Consider the following 19,125-nt stretch of genomic DNA (forward strand, 5'->3'; position numbering starts at 1 on the left):
GTCTGTGTTCATATCTGTGATAAGTGGGGATAGGGGGATGGTTTGGGGTAAGAATGTAGGTGTTCGGTGTCGTTTGGGCGCCCGGTAGTGTAGTGGTTAAAGCACTGCTTGTTTCTCCTGCAGTGAAAGGCCTCGGGCTCAGATTTCGTCTGGGGTCACTGTATGGGACACCTGTTTGTAGGGCTGGCCGTCGGGTGTTTCTCCTGGTATTTCGTTTTCCCACGAACTTGTATTACTTACTGGACTGCTGGCAGACGATTTTTCCAGTTAACTACTGAAACGAGGCAGGTGTGTACAAAGCTTCCGGTTTAGTCACATTCATTGTTTAGGCTCGCTGAGACTAACTTCGCAAGAGGCTAGGCTTTGTTCTCGGCAGATAGCAATCCACCTTTACACGTCCGTGGTTTTCCTGTCCCCTCCTTCTCTCCCACACAGTGCAAAATCACTTTCCCCAGCAGGTGGGCCTTACTGACACGTGACATCGTCAGGAAAGAGCATGAACTTTGAACTCAGATCAGGCTTATGACGCGATGACGAGACCTTGCGTCACGAGCTCGTCCGCTTACAGCTGACGCAGTTACATGTGACGTCATCGACAGCTGTCTTGAGAGCTTCTCTGGGGGCGAGGGGGGGTGTTTAGGAGGGTGTTACACAAACGCAGCCTCTCCTTTCTAACAAAGTCGACCCTTGACCAGAAGCACGTAGGGTCTGCCATCTTGAGGGCATGTGAAGAACAAACAAGTCAACAGATCCCGAAGCCAGTGGGCCGCCATGGTGCACGTGCGAGACGCCTTGGGGACGCGTGGCAGCGGGAAACCGCGTGAGGAGGCGGGGAGGAGGAAGGAGGAGGAAGGAGACTGGACTAACATCATCGGCAGGACTCGTCAACAACTGGACACTAGACTTCTGGCGTTTCCCTCTCATCACGTGGCCTCCCACACCTTGTGTTTCTGTCACTTGGTGTTTTGACGGAAGATTTATTTTGCCTTTATTTGTTGCTTTTCTTTACATTGTTGTTTGTTTTGCATTTTTACTCTTTAAATGAGTTTGAACGACTCACAAGAAGTGAACATGCAATGATGTGTAGAACTCTCACATAAGACCTGCAATTTTCTTAGATGCTTTCTGTGATTTATAAAAGCGTTTCACAGCATTCAAAGCCAGTGAGAAAGAAATGGTGCGGGGGGGGGGGAAGGAGAAGACTGAGCGCCGTGCCGTTAAGGCTCTTTTTTCACCGGACAACTAGGAATGTTTTACTCAGGATAATCGAGCCTTCAACCTTCCGTATGAAAACCGTTCGTTTTTCTCATTACTCCAGTAAGTAAAAATAGTCGTTAGTTAATCTTCTGAAGTACAACATTTAAAAGATGGTCTTAGCAAGCGTGCCAAAAGGTCGTGGGAAAAATAATATTAGAGTCGCGGCCGGTTAAGAAGTGTCTTAAACAAAAGAGTATTGTCGGGAATCGAAAGACAAAGACAGTTCTGACATTAAACAGTAGAAGTTGAACATCACTGAAGATAAACGTGACCGAAGTCGCTGCTGTGGAAAAAAAGGTGAATGACAAAAATCTAGACTAAAAAAACTAAACTAAAATGTCGATAAACAAATTAAGTTAGTTCTCCCCGCCACCATCTTTTTTTCCTCAGACAAATGCAGAAATGCAATCCACCTGCAAAGGACAAGAAAGTAGCTAACCTTCCGAGGTGTGTGCATTGTCCTCACCCTGTTTGCCGTTACGCGGTCGGCGGTCGTTCTGCCTCCAGAAGGCAGGTGCATCTCTTCTCGCTTCTTGAATCTTCAGCAACGTGCAGCCTCTTCAGCTTGTGAGAGCGGATTCTGCTGATTTGGTGTCGACAGTGTGTGGTTTTAAAAACCACATCATTATATAATAATGCATTATTATAATCATCATTATCATCATCGACTGTGTCACAGCACTATTGCTAGAGAGTCAGTTGTCGTAAGCCCTTGCTTTGCATCCTCGCCAAATTTAATCGAATAGAACAAAAGCTGCTGTCCGCTTCTGCACCAATAGTTATGAGGCAGGAATAACATTACCTCGAGGTCAGGACCAGAGGCAGAAGAAGTTACCTCAAGGAGAGCTGTGGATCAGAAGTGTCGTGAAAACTGGGCAGACGTAGGAAGTGTGCTGCTGACCTACATGCCCCGTCTCTTTAAGGTCCCTAACTATGGTTACTGAGGCACTGAGGGGAAGATGAGGCAACTCCTCCCGATCCTCAAAACGATGGAAATGTAAAGGGAAGAAGAGAGGTGGGAACAGTCGGGGCAAGATCATATTATTCCACAGCTCATTGTGCGGAACTTCACACATGTACATAACTGGGGCTTGGATTCATGTAGTCTCAGACTCGAGAAACAAATAAACAAATAAAGAGATGACAGGCACTGCATTGTCTGTCTGCCCAGGAGGGATGTGTCCGCCACATTGTGCTGTTGTTGATCCTGTCATTCCAGGCCTGACTCACACATCGATCTCTCACAGGAGAGTTTATTGTGGGATGTTTGTCTGGCCGGTCGCCGCATAATCTCACAACAACAGCTGCCATGCACTGGACACAAGCCCTCAAAATCCACTGACACTTTGTCTTCCCCTTTCTCCTCCTCCCAGACCTGACCCACTATTCACTGGTGTTCTTTCACGAGCGTACTTGTGTGTGGGAGCGTGCGTACGTGCCTCACCTCTGTGTGTGTCCATTCGTACATGTTTGTGTCCTTGATTTTAAAAGCAAACATTTATCGGTTAGTTAATGTGTGTTATGCCTTTCTGTTATGTATGGCAGCCACTGACGTGGTTCAGTTCTGTCTTAGACCTGTGTCTTGATTCATAACAAACATGCATCACTCCAATCTCACTGGACAGAAGAGTTGATAGAAGACATGGCGCAGACACGTATTGATGCTCTGGCCTGTGATATTATTACCTAAGTACTTTTCGTGGTGTTGGTATATTGGTGATTTCGTATCTTCGTGACGTGGGTGTCACGCCCAAGTGTCACAGCTTGTAAATCCTCTGGCAAATCCGAGTTTGCAGATAGTCTGCCTGATGGCGCCTGCACGACAGGCCGCTCACCGTTCCTTCACGCATTCAGACGGCTTCCTCACATAGAAGGCAGTCTGACCCTGTTTTGGGGACAGAGGTATAAGTGCCAAATATCAGGTTTCATTCGACATCGGCTACTAAGCTGAACATGCTGGGAATTGAATGCAAACACCGCATGGGATGTCACACGCACAGGTAGTAGGAGCTGCGGCAGTGAAACACTCGTCACATACCGTTAAACTCGTCAGATGCAGTGCTCTTAATGCTAAACACTCGTCAGACACAGGCACCTAATGCTAGACATCACATTCAGTGCTCCCATGCTAATCACATCAGATACAGCTTCCCTTATGCTAAACACTCATCAGCTGCCCCTTTCACGATCTGTACTTTCGCACGAGCTCGCCTTTCCCAACTCAAAGTGTGCGCATGCGCCGGCCGGCAAGACACGCATGCGCAGACACGGTTACATGGTTTGGTGATGGGGCGAGCTGAGGATTCGCTAATGAAACGCGAATGGCTATCTCGCGCGAAAGCCAGTAATATGACAATATGGGTGCATGGTTGTTGGTTATTCCGTCTGTATATTTGTCTTGTAAAATGCTCTCAGCAAATCTTTAGAAAAGCGCTAAATCAATCTTATTTGTTATTAAAGTAGATGCACGATGAAGCCGAATTTAACTATGGATCGCCGAGGCAACAATGATTAGATAAGTATAACCAAATGCGGATAATTAGAAAGTATTGTAACACGTAGCTGTGCACTGACCCTCACCGTCGATCCGAGAGGGCTGATTGACCAGATTACTGCACAGCTTGTGAAACCTTGTCTACGGAAATGACCCGTTGAGTCCTGCACGTGCGCATTCAGACTTGCCAACGGCGAGCTCGTACTAAAGTACAGATAATGCTCAACTCATTAAATGTGCCCCACATTCTAAACACTCATCTGATACAAGGCCCCGCAGGGTGTATTTTTTCACCCAGTATCGAAGTGAAAGCCAATACAGAAAAAAAACAAAAACCTAAGGATCTCTATAATAGCAATGTCTTGTACTTCCTTCTGGGTCTCTTTCAATCGGGAAACAAATTGTCAAATGTGAAACTAGGTTTGGAAAATGTTTTGTATGAACGTCGTTGCACAAATTTCCGAAATATTCGAGAATGTGTATTGGATTAAGAACATCCTTTAGGAACAAATTGCCTTTGCCTTTTTTGAGGACCGGAGAGAAATGAAACAAATGTAAAGAGTACATCACGTGACAAGGCCAGGCTACCTGTCCAGAAAGAGCCACAACACAGTCCAGGTGTAGTGTCTTCATGGTAGTCAGGACTTCTCCACATCACGTGCACGAGGTCAGAAACTGAGATGTAGCAAGAGACTGACGGCTTTTGAAGGAGCGAGCGCTCACCACGAGGCATCAGACCCTCTAATGGCCTTCACTGCTTGGGGGGTAGGGGACGCGGTTGAAAGGTCATGACTGCAGCAGCTTTATCACCACTGCCAGACTTCTCATCTTACTCATTACACAAATCAGTTAGCCGCCTAATTTACGTCACCATGGTATTTAAAAAAAAAATGTTGGAACATCTGGATATTATCATAACTCGGGCTTGCAGCAAATCTTTCCTACTGTACAAAGCGCGTGCACTGTCAGGTGGTCGAGACACGCGGCAACGCCCACAGCAGAAGTTTACGCAGTCCAGTCACTTCCGGAACCCGTTGAGGCCTCCGTCATTGCCATATGGTGTAACCGCAAATAACTGCGGAAATCTCAGTGTTTGTCAGTGAAGTGGGTGTATCATCTCGATAAGTAATCTGTGGACATCTGTTTGGTCTCAGGATCTCCGTATGTGTGCGTGCGCCTACATTTGTGTTTGTGTGGTGGTGATGGTCTGAGACATGGTGAATGGTCTGAGCAGGTGGTACTGGGAGGAGGAGCGAGCTGGGATGTGCTGCTGGTGTAAGACTGGGAGAGAAGTGGAAGAGGGGATTCAAAATAAATAAGAGAGTACTGGCGAGCGAAGCAGTGCGTGTGCAGTGATGGTGCACAGGTCACGAGGTCTGCACTGACTGCCGGTGCTAATCACCTTTATCGTGCACACCAAGCAGCCAGTTCCTGTGGGAGCGCCTGCCAGACACCAGGTGGAGGTCAGCGGGTAATGGTTGCGTGAACTCGTCCTTTTCCTGACGGTAATTTCAATACAGGACAGCAGACATGGACAGTTAAACGAGTTACGTCCGTAAGCGAAGGTGAAATTGTACGTACCGACCTTTCCCCCCAAGGCTCTCCATGCGCATGCGCATTGTTCGTGCAGCTGGGTCTCCTGCTTTTTTTTTAAATGTATTTTTATTGATGGTTACGTGCTCATTGATCAGGCCGCCATAATCACGTCCTGCAGTGAGATGGAAACATCGGCCTCACGAGAGCCGCACACGTTGCTTGCCTGAGTTTAGGCCAAGTCTAGGGGGATGTGTGTGCGTGCGTGCGTTTGTGTGAGTGGGTGAATGTGATATGAGCAAGAGAAAAGATGCAAAGGAGAGATGGAAAACAGGAAGATTTCAGAAGAAAAAGAAAATCAGAAAAATGTGAGGCAGGAGGGGAAAGTGGCAGGAAGTCGCAAAATAAACCAAATAAATCATCCCTTTATTTGTTGGTCTTGATGGTTGTTAGGCTTACGCCGTATTTGTAGTTTATGGAAGTCTGTTTGTCTGTCTGTCGCATTCACTGTGCTCTTCTGCTGAAGAATGCATTAAAAACTTGTATTTAAATAATAAGCATGCTGTAAACTGGTTTTTTCCTCCCCTCATGCTGATGTGAACTTGGCGAACCGTTTTGCAATTTGACCGTTTGAAGAAGAGAAGCATTAAATTGGAGCAGGGGTGGAGACGAGCAAAGAGAGGAAATAGCTCGTCTAAATTCCGTGGCGGACTTAAGTTGGTAACACGCTAACTAGCGCTAATCTCACACCAGTGACCACGCCTGCTTAGCGTGGCTTGTGAGAGCAGCAGAGCTCAGTGTACACGAGGGTACACACACGGAGCTTGCAGTCGAGAAGCCACGTGGCATCGAGAGACAAACCTGACCGACCAGAAGACAATCAGTGGACTGAACCTTCAGATTTTCCACACCTGAACCCCTGGCATCAGTCACAACTTCGCTTCACCTGCACTTGGTATGGTGCGATGCACCACGCAGCCGCCAAAGCGCCTGGTAGATATCGTTGCCATGGTGCACGCTAAACTTCCTGGTGTGCAAGCAGCAGCTCTGCTCTGGCGGAGGCAGCAGCGGTCGGCACTAATGGCCCATCTTTGGTTGTTGAACGTTTTTTCCCTGACATTGTGCATGCCACGCAGCTCGCCTGGGCTGGTGGAGAGCGCCATGGGAGGCCGAGGTGGTGGTTGGGGTAGGTGGGGTAGGCGGGGGGCTATGATTGATCCGTGTTAAAGCCAGCAGTACGGGTTAAGTGAGGGACAGGAACTTTATCTTTGCCTCGAAATTATGAAATATTTAGTGGCTAACGCGGACGTGAGCGTTTATCTGAGCCCACAGGCTAGTGTTTGTTTGGTTAGTTTGATTAAAAGCCAGTGTTTGCTTGGTAGTCTCATAAGCCAGTGTGTGTTTGGTAGTCTCATAAGCCAGTGTTGTTTGGTAGTCTCATAAGCCAGTGTGTGTTTGGTAGTCTCATAAGCCAGTGTGTGTTTGGTAGTCTCACAGGGAAGTAGGGTTTGTAATTCATGCAAGCTGTTGTTTAGTTCTGAGCCATGGGTTGTTTTTATTAATATTTGTTAGTCGTACAGACTTGTGTGTTTACTTGCTGTCTTTTGTAGAACAGGGGTCGGTGATCCTCCTTCGTTCCACCCTCATCTCGATCCTCAGCCCTAAACGTCTTGCCCTCTGCAAGTATCGCTGCGCGCTGTGACGTCAGACTGCGAGTACGCAAAAACAAAGACTCGACGAAGGTTCGGGGTGAAAGGTCGGTGGCATATGACCTCAGCTGTGTGCAGGAAATTCCGCTCTTTGGTTTCCATGTTTGGTGCAGCGTGTGCACTGAGCAGGAAGGATGTCTTGCTTCTTCGAATCTCTGCAGGGTAGGGGGCTGGCAGGGTGACATCTAGGTGCCGGTTCAGGGATTGTTTCCCCATGGGGAACGTGAAGAGACTGCGTTGTGTGTCAGTGTGCTCCTCTAATCCTTGATTGTGAGAGTGCGGGCATGGAACAGTAAAGCTCACGATCAGTATTCAGTCATGCATGCATAGTGGTCGAGTGAACAGTCATCAAATGAACAACTAGTTCACAATCATTAAATTTACAGCGAGCTCACATTAGTTGAGTGTACAGTGAGCTCACAGTCATTGAATCTACAGTGAGTTCACATTCAGTGTACAGTGAGCTCATTATCAGTGTACAGTGAGCTCTGCTGCTTTCCTACTGGATGGGAGATTGCTGAGTAGGTCGGGAGGGATGGTAACAAGCAAAACAGCTGCTAACCTTGATACAGCCTGACAGTGTTAGCTGTTCAGCCATAAGGATACTGTTATAAAATGGTTGGTGACTACTAGTCACACTACACACCAACACATACATCATACAGAGTCCTGTCTTTACGGGGAACGAATATTTGCATTTAAGTCAAAATTTTTCAAAAAATTCCCAAAAAAATCGCTTGGTAAAAAATATTTTAGTCTTTCCAGTTCGCTCTGTTTGTTATGGTCAGTATCCCCCGCCCTTCTAGCTGTACCCCTCGCCTATCTAGTTCCTCAGTTCCCCATCAAGACTGCGCGCACACAAACGCATGCGCGAGAGAAAGGGAGGGATTACGAACAGCTCCAGGAATGCTGGAAGACGAACTACCATTCCTGCCTTCTCCGGCTCTTGGTACTGGTCTGTTTCAGACCTTGCAGATGAAGGAAACTAGAACTGACGAGTACAAGAGTCCGGTTTTCTTTATTCTTTTCCAGAAGCTGTTTGCAGAGCCTGCACATTCCTCGCCGTTTGGCTGTGCACTTGTAGCAGTCGACCTGGGTTTGAAATGGCAGAGCAGACGATGAGCATGTTCCTTTTCTCCATCTCTCTCTTTGCTTCTTTCCTGCTCCGCTTTATGGCCACTCGTACTGGTTTGTGTGGAGGAGGCTGTGGTGGGGTCTGTGAGGCCTCCCGTGGCAAGATCAACACGCAGACGACGACTTTACACAGGCGACCAAGATGGCCTTCTGGCTGGCAGTGCTTAGTGCAGAAACTCTCATTCCTGGATGAATGGACTGAACACAGCCTTGACATGACTTCTTCCTGGACATAGGGTTAGGGGAAGAACTGCAATTCCCTTCATCTTCTCACGCCGGTCACTTTCACTTTCCCTCTCTCTCTCTGCCGTTTCTTATCCATACATTTTTTTTTTAACGAGTTGGTTGCATCCACAATGATAAGAAGATGCGGACACTCATACAGTGCAGCTGTAAATGGTGTAGGTCCTGCAGGTTAATAATAATCTTGCTGTTGGTGAAGAAACCCCTAGCTTCAGATTGCCTGTATACCCCGCATTCACCCACACATCCCGCCTGTGTGAGGAGCCCGACCAGGTGGAGTGTAAACCCTGCGCCCGCTCATCGCCGTCAAATAAATTACAGTGGTCAGGGCACGAGAAGTTAGCTTGCTAGTACCTCCTACCAACACAAACAACTGCTGTCTAGGTAACAAGTTTAAAGGTGACATGGCAAGCAAATTACCTTCTGCTCTCTGGCTGCCGCCGGGTGCGCCTCCGCTTGAGAGGGAAAATATAGTAGATGTGTAATGTGTATCGCTGGCAGACTAATTACTTCTAGTGCACGCGGTAGGCGTAGTGTTGGTGGTGGGAGAGATGGCATTTGTCTTGGGGCACACGTTACTACTAAATCTTCTTTACCACCACCACCAGCCCCACCCATATACACACCCACAGGCGCCATGGTTTTGTCAGATTATCTGCATTTCCTAATCTAAGGCGCGTTTTTATAAAGGGGTTGGTGATTTTTTATTTTTAAAACATGTTTTTAGGATCTGATTTATGGGATCTTCAGATTGATGTTAGAAAGAAAGTCATTTTTTACTCTCTCTCACACACACATGCACACACGCACAGCTCCCCCCTAAGAAGGATGAAGCGAGAACTTTATTGAACACATAACATGAAACACTGCATCACTCGCTGCCGTTCCTCCGATGATTGTGTGAAAGAGCGCGAGGCAAGGTTTTCACATTATGCTCACTCACACAACAGAAAGACAGCCGTTCGTTTCTCTGACCACTTGAAAGATACCTTCTCAGATTATTCACAACCGCCGCAGACAGGAGGCTGGAGTTAAGAGCGAGACTGACAATCTTCAGCAAGCTGGTGCCTGGGAAATGCGGCAGAGGGCGGATGAAAACAGCAGGTGCTTATTCTCTGACTCGTTAGCTCGTCTTCGCCCTAATAAAGCATGCTTTGAGATGAAGGATTTATAATCCTCTTTGAACTTCCGGCCCCGTCCCCTGTTTTCCCCCCGCCTGCATTCCCCAGCGGGGCGGGTACTTTGGTCCGCAGTGCATGTCGTTGCCATCATGAGGTCAGTGATTTGTGTGTCGCTTGATTGTCCCTCGGGGCTGGCCAGCCAATACTCTTTGTCCAGAAACGACCACCAGCCACCACTGGGGCTGAAAAGAAGTTCGTGGGGCTGCTGCTGACGCAGTGGATGGAGCCAGGCTTGGGTTCGACCCGCTTTCCGCATTCTTTAGTCACCTTGACGACCGGACTAGCTTTGTTTTGGGGCTAGCTGCTAGCAATAAGATGCGAGGGACGAGATGGCTCGGTGGGAGATCTTGTGCTCGGATACGAATAGGGTTACCCTGAATTTTTTGGCCAGACATGCACGAGAGGAAGTATTTTCTTTTAATAAAGGAGATACCTTGGGCAGATAGTGCCGTTTCTACTACAGTAGGTGTTGCTGTTTATTTCACGTTTCGCTTCCGCTACGATGAAACGAAATGATTTATTCTTGTTGGGACAGAAAACCGTCATAAACAGTTAAGACAGTTGGAGGGTAAACACAATAAGCATGGCGGCTTGAATTTGCATGGAGACCTTTTCGTCCTCACATTGTCATGGCGAGATGAATTTCCTCTGTGTGTGTGTGATCCACACATGAAGACAATATTCTTAACACCATACATCATTAAGAAGCTAAGTTTAAAGTGTTGTAATGTTGCCGAGTGTTGTAGCGTGTAGCTGCCCATCCCTGACACGTGTCACGTGCCTCTGTTGCAGACGATGACGGTGCTGAACCCTCTCAAGGCTGCTGACCACTCTATCATGCAGGACACGGACCTTGCCGGACCCCTGGTCTTCTGCCTAGCCTTCGGTGGCTCGCTGCTTCTGGTCAGTATATGGTAACCTTGCCTAATACTTATCCTGAGCTAATTTCCTTGATGAGTGCTAACGGTGCGAGGCTAGCGCTGTTTGTATTACTTGTCGGCAAAGTTTCAACAAGTAGAAAGATGGCTAAGAATGTTTAGGATGTACTGTTATGCTGCTCTCCGTGGTTGCTATGACATTATCATTGCTGTATTCCATGTAGACAGTGTCAGCCCTAATGTCTACAACACATACAGTACACGGGGTGCGACATTTTGCTCTCAGAAAAACTGGATGTACCTGATTGCCTGCAAGCCAGCGAGAAACAGTTGGCTGATGGCGAGAAGGTTTATTTCTTCTTCTCCTCTCTCTCTCGGCTTGCTGCGGAGTTAAAAAAGCTCTGGCTAGTGAACTGAAGGGTCGCCTCTAGTTATTAATAGCTTCTTCAGGTGTTGACGGCTTGCCATCGTGGACATTGTCGCCAAGGTTAGCCTCCTTCATCTAGCCTGATAACGCTGCGCTTTCGGTAACATCAACATTTAGTATCGTCAACACTGATAAAGCTACACATTCAGTATTGTCGACATTGCGTGAACATGAGTTTTACATTTAAAGTTTTAGACCGGCGCGTGCGCGCACACCCACCCACTCAAAGAAATATGAAGTAAGAGCGCACTGAACACGTTGCTGTATTACTAGTTTGCGGTAATGCCTACGACTATTCCTCTTTCTTAACTGGTGCCATGTTCTCGTGTGCTGTGGGAATATCTTTGCCTGTGTTGTCGACACGCATGTTTTGGTAGGAAAGTATCGTTGCATAGAAACTGCGCACATAAATAAGGTTGAGTGCGAGATGAATGGAAACCCTGAACGAAAATGTGGCTGCTAGTTTTCTCTACCCCAGCAACAGCATCAATGACCCTGGACACCTCACAGGCTTCCTCGTAATCACAGGAAGCAGGAGGCCCCATATAGGTACAGGGTGTCCACCTGCCTTGAAGCAGGCAGCGAACGCAGATAACTCGCGAACGTTGGCATGGCTGAGGATTAAGCTGGTAGCTCGGAGGCTCTTTACCCTCCCACCCAGCCGTCAGAAGCAAAGTTTCGCATCTCGTCTCTGGAAGACATCTACGTCCGTTCTGGGTGTAACATTTGTTCACAGGGCTGGCTGTCAGGGGATTTCTCCGGGTAGTCTGGTTTCTAATTTTCTGTCATCGCCTCTCTCCCTTCTCACCACCCCTTTGGTGCTAAATCCCCACTCCCCTATCAAATCAACCATTTGAAGAAATTTGTTTGACGAGGGACGAAAAAACAGCCAACACAGCAAAGGTTAGTTACAAACTAGCAGTGGCTTGTGAGCGTGGGCTGGAGGTCTCAAATGTCGCATGCAGCCTTGTGTGTGTGTGAGAGAGAGGTAGAGACTCTGTTCTCTGCACACACACACACTTTTTCTCTCACCCACTGTCACACACACGTATGTATATAGTTTGGTAAAAATACATTTTTATAATGAAAGGCATAATTGAAAGCGTTGGTCGTTGGATAATGTTAACGCGTGTAGTTGTTAGCTCTACAAATACTGGCATACAGAGACAGCATAATTTCCGCTTCAGTGGTTTTATAAAAAGTACTAATGGCAGCCTTTGTTCATCTTCCGTCTACACTCTCATGCGGAAAACCCGCCCACCCCATTCAGAACCGTTCTAAAGGCTTCTACCAGTAAATTTCAGCAAGTCGGACTCGGTTCAGTGGAACACAGACACCTCACAAACTCACGGCAAAGAACTATGGGCTGCTGCAGCCAATTTCCTCAGGTTTTTATTTTCGTGTCAGACGGCGACAGAGGTACTCTCCTCTCAAGCCTTTATTATTTTTTAAGGTCCTTTTGTGGTATTACGGGAGTGTGGTGGGGGCACTTGTGCTTACTTGTAGGTTACTTCAATCGCTACCGACACTTTACAGCTGTGAAATACAGGTCTTACGACGGGATCTGTCAGTACGTACGGATAAATCTGTAAACGACCCTGGAAAAACACTTGAGTATTGCCAAGAATGTTTTGAGTAGAGGAGGAATCTCTTTTAGCAGGAGAAAGCTAGAGCTGCTAGGGAGGAAATAACATTGTGAGCGCAGCACTCCAACACTCTCTCTCTCACTTTCACACATACAGATCTTCCCTGCCGTATACTGTGCAGTCTAGCAGGTGTCTTTGAAGGGTTTTATTTATCGAAACATTTAACGAAATATTAGTGAAGCTTGGAAACATCAAGGAAACAAAACAGAATTCTTACAAATACAAGAAGTTGTTTTAGGACAACCCTGAAGACCACAGCCACCAGAACAAAGACGACTTTTCACCTGTCTGTCATGAGGACGGCAGGTAGCACACACAATAGTCTTGGTTGGCTAGACCAGGAAGAGCTTATGATGCTCCTGTCACTCACCTGTAACCAGCTGAAGAAAACGGTGTGCGTGTCGTTTAGTTCAGTGAAATGTAAGAATCAAAAGTGGACCACCTACTACCAGGGCCTCCCTACGTGTCCGCCTTATCCACTACACGCCATGAATGTTTAAGAAAAGACAGTACAGTTGTGAAATTACATGTTTGAGGACAAGACAAGATAGCACCTGATTCCATATTAAAGAAGAGCCTTAAACTCTAAATAGTCCATCCAGAGCCTGGATTCGCTGGGAGGACTTTGCGAGGGCTTTCACAAATATTGTTGGGTAAGTGCGACGGCCAGCATTTCACAGCTTTCATGGCCTGTTCAAATAAACAAAGTCATCAAGTCTTCTGCGAGGTCTTTACTGCATCAAGTTATGGGCACTCGATACGTGTCCTTGGAATCGTTCAACGCACGACTGTAGACTCGCCTCGCCATGATTTGCTGTCCTTGTGATGCCGTGTTTGTCTTGTTTGTCCCGTGTTTGTGTAGTCTTCGGTATATATTTTTTTTTTCGTTTTAATGACTGTTCTCGTGATGTGAAAAGCGGTGTGAGTTTGCCCCTAAGACTGGGTTATGGCGTTATATAAGGAAACCTTTTTTTGTTAATGCTTCTGCAGCTTACGATAGGCAATGCCAACACGTTACTGGCCTAACATGAAGGCAAATAAACTCATGACTGGAACATTCCTCTGGCACGCCATTAGCAGACAGACGCCCTCTGGCCAGGAGAGAGTGGCTGCAAGAGTCGTCGGTGGCGACACTGGTGTGCTGGTGACGTCATCACGCTGTCCGCGACAGACGACACCGCGACCCGGCCCACGCGTGAGGGAGAGGCAGGGGAAAAGATGGAGAAACCAGGCTTTTCTTGATCCTCCAGGCCAGGAATGACGACCTGCGGAGGTGGGTTGTGTGGGCGTCCAGTCATCTGTCACCGGATCGCGCCTGGCATGTAATGCAGTCTAATGATTCGAGCATCTTCTGGAGAAGGGCGGCCGTGGGCGTGTAGAGTCACTTTACCGCTTTAACAACGCCTGTAGTCTACTACAGCAACAGCAACAACAAGAAGAGATTTGTGCAAATTATTTTTTGTCTTTTTTCGTGGTTGGCGACATTTTGTTTAAGATTGCTGCTGCTTGCATCTCCTTGAAGCCGGTGTTGGTCATTTAGTGTTTGCTGTGTATTCTCACTGCATGTCGTCTGCTGAAAAGAGCTTAATCGTTGGTGCGCATCACAAACGTTTACGCTTACACCTATAAAATGTACTCGCCCACGCGTGTTCTAGACATCGACCACCAGCTTGGACGCAGACAAAGTAAGAGGGAGACTTTTTGGTAAATAGAAACCAGGGACATAGACACGGCTTACTAGTAATGTTCTTTCTGGCACTCATGACATTATCCATGTGATGACATCAAGAAGACCGATTCAAGTTAAGACATTTATAGTTTTTGTAGATCGAGATATATATTCTTCAGTGCAAACAGGTTCTTTGGATCAACATATGTAAGAAATTGTTTTGAATATAGTGTCTCAGGACCTAACTAAATCAGGCTTTTTCTGTCTTTGCTGGAAATGAGAAGAGGAAGAAATCAGACGAGAGAGAGCCAGAGATAACAATGCTGGAGAGCGCTTCTCGATGGGCAGCGAAGGAGTGGCCGGCAGCTCCCGGGTGCCTTGTGTCAACAATTCGGGCAGCAATATTCCTGCAATTTTCCCTCTTTTGTCGGACGTGGCTTTTTTCATGAGTTGTTTTCGAAACACATAGTCAGGGCTTGTCGGGTGACTACGCACTGTTGCTTGTTTGTTGTGTACTTGAGCGAAATGAAAAAAAAAGGGTTCTATTGCTCTCCACTCTTACTCTTCCTCTCTGTTTCTCTTTGGACCATTATTTATTCATTCATTCATCATTGTTGGACCGTTGATGCGTACATTCCATCAGTGGAATGGACGATTTGATGGCGATGAACGCCTTGCACGCCATGTAGTACCGCCTGTGACAGCTGTATATTGGGGTTTCATCAGCTGTGATACGAGCTTGATGAATAGAATTCTGCGGCTGCAGTTTTTCATCTCGACTACAACCATATTAATGCATACGCTTCAACGTTTATATCCAGTCCTCGATCCGCGCACTGGTGTGTGTTCCCATTTTTTCTGTGCTAGGCATTACATCGCACTTTTTAAAATTTGTTCTTTCGATCGTTCGTTCGTTTTTCAGACATATTCTGTCAGGCTTTAGTTTCCTTTCTCAAGGTTCAAACGTGCATGGGTCATTCTCATGGTGTCCATACAAAATACAGTTGCTAGGACCACCGCCGTGGAGCAGCAGATAACTGTTTGTACGAGGTTAGGTCGCAGGCTTTCGAGGTAATGGCCTAAATGGTCGGTGGAAGCCAAGTGACACATTGTATGCATGGCTGCGCCGGTTCATGGGAGAGAAGACATCACGATAGAACTAGCAGCGCCATCTGCAGGTCACCTGATTGACGGTTTCATGGGCCACGTGAGGCTGCACAGAACGGAGCTGAGTGCGCAGGGAGTCGCTGGCTGTGCAGTAGTAGCAGGAGCTTTACTACATGTATTGCTCTTGAGCTGGACTTCTTCGCTCAACGACGTAAGAAAATCAAGCTCGCGTCCACACACACACACATAATTTAACGGGTGACAATTGATGAAGACAATGTTGAAGAAGACATACAAACCACTTACAAATTCATTTAATATTTAAAGAAAATGTAATTTTCTTTTCAGAGTGGAAAGGTGCACTTCGGGTACATCTACGGTATCGGAGTGGTGGGATGCTTGGCCATGTACTGCCTGCTGAACCTGATGAGCATGACGGGTGTGTCAGTTGGGGTCATCATCTCGGTGCTGGGCTACTGCCTCCTGCCCATGGTGCTTGCTCTCCGCCTCCTCTATTGTCTTCTCGCTACAGTGAGCAGCTGCCCGCACCACCTAGTTACTTCTAGCAGCCATTAACAGCACCTCTCGTCTTTTTTATTTAAAACTACATCTACGAGCAAAAGTTATAAAAATAGCCTTAGAATGACACTTTACTAGAAAAACATCTAGCACCTCATTATACTGAAGGAAATGAAAAGAAAGAGAATGTATGTGTGTGTATAAGTGCAGTATATGTGTGGATGTGTGTGTATATATGTGTGTGATTGAGGCAAGATTACTCCTTGGGTTCATGCTACCTTTTTAATTTTATATATTTTCAATAACATTCAATAACATCATATTCTTCATATTTATTACATAGAATTGTGTTAGCTGACAGGTAGTAGATAGCCTGCCTGCTAACGCATCTACTGTTTTTTTTTTCTAACAGGGGCATGCTGGGTATAGTGCTAACTTGTGTGGCGGTGGCCTGGTGCAGTGTTTCGGCCTCTAAGCTGTTCGTGTCTGCCTTGGCCATGGACAGCCAGCAGCCCCTCGTCGCTTACCCCTGCGCCCTCGTCTACGGCGTCTTCGCCCTCATCACCGTCTTCTAGATGTTCATTGCATTGTGCCCATCTCTAGACGATCTCCTGCTTGCCTTTGAACTCCTGCTTGCCTTTGAACATTAGGCCTGCGGCCGGCTACACAGTAGTTCGCTAGCTGCCAGGCTCATGGCCAGAGCTTAGCAGTCAGCTGACGCTTCTAAATCAGTGCTAGTCTCAAGTAACCATCTACTGCCCTAGCGATGATGTACAGTACAGCAGTTTCTCTTCAGAAGCTTTAAAGGGACCATTATCACCGGGACAAATTTCCTTCTGTGGTCGCCGTAAAAAGAAAGACTCCAATTCTTTTGCCTCATTTAGCCTTTTGTGTATTCCCATTCATTAAAGCGGGAAAAAGTGTGTGTTCGCCAAAATGTTTCTTGTCGCTGTGAGAGAATGCTCATTTTGTGGAGCCTGCTATCAGTAGACCTCTCCACTCATCACTGTTTATCTCTCTCAACAAAAATACAGACCGCTAATTGGTTGCCTTGACACTCTCGGGACCCATGCGTCTGGATGGAAGTAGGCAAAGCGTCGTCAATCATCTGCACTACGACATCAGGGTAGCAGCTTTCCACCCTCGTATTACCCTCTGAGTGAAGTATAAACACAACAACCGTCAACGTCGGTAGCAGACCGCGCGTTCTCGTCCTGAGAACTGACCAATAGGCGGTGAGCATTATTCTCGCTTTGATCTGCTTGTTATCAGTTGAGGAGTGGCGCACAGCATGTAGAAAGAGCTCTTGAAATAAAAATGGATTTCGCCAGCTTAGTGGGAGATTCTGTTTTTCGTTTTGTGTTTTGGGGATGGTGGTGGCTGTGCAGCTTCAGACAGGGTCGTGAGGGTTGGGGATCAAGAAGAATAGATTATACATGTTGGACCGTTACTTTTACCGCTGCTTTTGTCTCGCATTAAATGTTAATTCAGCCAAGTAAACATACGTAAGGAATGAGGGCTAATTTTGTACACCCAGCTCTGAGTCACCAAGTAAATACAACAACGCTGACGCCGCATGCTGGTAATCAAAAGTCTCTTCGTAACACCAAGTACCACCAGAAAACCCAGGCTGAGAACGTCCACACCCCGGCCTGCCACATGATTGTGGAACAAAGTAAAACAAACTCCATGGGGGCTCCATAATGGCGGTCGTCGAGTTAGTGTGCGAGAGAAGGGTCTAACAAAGACGAGCAGGAAGATGGTCTCGTCTGTAAGGTGGCACCGGTAAGGAAAGACAAGCAAGGCGATGTTTAGAGAGGACTTGAAGCCGGTGTTGTGGAGCTGGGGATTCTGGTCTCCTAGCAGAATGAGAAAAACATCTTAAATCTTGCGACTCTTCACCGAAAAATATTTTTCTTTCCATCCGCCACACTTGAACATCTGTACGCGAGGGTTTTTCCTCCTTCCCCTTCATCGTTGCCGTCCGCACGACTTACTTTCGGTTAGTCATTAACCCCTTCGACTTTCTGTCATGTGGAAAAGAAACCTCCCAGCACCAGGTTAACTGATCCCAGTCAGTGACTGTCGGTGTTCGCAGGTTGGCTGGCCACCCGCTGGTCTGTATCAGCTCGTTCACAGCTACTGCTGTCTCACCGAGGCCTGCGTTGTGTTCATTACCCAACAAATCACACGCGGAGACTCCTTCCCGGCATGCACCAAGGCAGGCGCGTGATGAGAGCGGCGATCTCTTGATCTTGGCCATCCTGCAGCGTCTAATTACACAGATATAGAGCATCTAGATGTGACGAGGCTGAGGAGCTCAACGATTTTTCTTGGTCCAACTGGCTGGCTGGCTCCAGCTCCCTCCCAAAGTTGGCTGCTGTCAAAAACACAACAACGAAGGCTCATATCAGAATGTCGGCGAAACCAGTTAAAAGATTTTCTGATGGTGGTGAGGATAATGGGTAGCTCTAGATGAAGAGTGCTCTACCTCTGGATGAACTGTGCACTCTCAGACCCTGCTGTGGCTGTCGTCATTGGCATGCGACCTCGTCGTCGTGCATGATGACGACTTATTTTGTCCCCTACGAATTGTCCTCTGTGTTCATGATAACGACTGGGTGGTTATAACCACCTTGCCAGCTTCAGCTGCGCTCCAAGAAACTGTTCATCTCTGCTCCCTGCTCCTAACACAAGCCTCACGCGAACAAGCTCTGGCGAAATGTCACGCGCAATAAATTAATGATGCATGCATCACTTTCCCTTTACCAGCTCCCACCTCTTCCACTCCCCTCCCCTGCTTGCCTCTCCCCCTCCCCATCCTACCCCCCACATGTTAGCACCGAGGGCAGCTAAGGGCGGATTTAGCAGTCAATACTTCCACCCATGGAGTACAGCAAAATTACTCAGCAAATACTACTTGAGTTTGGGCAAATTGTACTGTTTCTTCCGCCGAAAATAGTTTGTTAGAATAAAATCGACCAAAATAAATGAGCCGCAGGCAAGATTGGGTGAGGGTGTGGGCACGTGTAGTTTGATTTACACTTCTTGTTAGTCTCAACAAAGAGGCTTTCGGCGGATAAAGCACTCGGCTGAAAATGGCGTTGGACCACGTGTTTCATGGCGGTATAGCTCAGCAGGCGGGAGACTGTATGTGCGTGTGCACGCGCGCTGATGCTGATTAGGAATTTCCATCTTCCTGTCCCCATATCATATTCTGTTTTATAATCGCTATGTGTAAATAAGACGGACGATCAGGGGAGTAAACATGGAGGGGGGTGGAAGCTCAGAGGCTGGATGACGTGGAGGATAAGTCTGGATCATTGGA

General features: G+C 47.2%; 1 protein-coding gene across 1 annotated transcript in view; it reads left to right on the top strand.

Moving 5' to 3' along the window:
- Positions 1–17,132, top strand: part of LOC112558993 (protein YIPF5-like) — a 48,533-nt gene extending 31,401 nt beyond the window's left edge. Inside the window, 4 exon segments of the mRNA XM_025229786.1 lie at positions 10,344–10,454; positions 15,627–15,773; positions 15,775–15,809; positions 16,210–17,132. Coding sequence (XP_025085571.1) covers positions 10,344–10,454; positions 15,627–15,773; positions 15,775–15,809; positions 16,210–16,372 — 456 coding nt within the window. The 3' untranslated portion in view covers positions 16,373–17,132.
- The last annotated feature ends 1,993 nt before the right edge of the window (positions 17,133–19,125 follow it).

Source organism: Pomacea canaliculata, linkage group LG3 (genome assembly GCF_003073045.1).
Source record: "Pomacea canaliculata isolate SZHN2017 linkage group LG3, ASM307304v1, whole genome shotgun sequence".
NCBI classification, from domain to species: domain Eukaryota; kingdom Metazoa; phylum Mollusca; class Gastropoda; order Architaenioglossa; family Ampullariidae; genus Pomacea; species Pomacea canaliculata.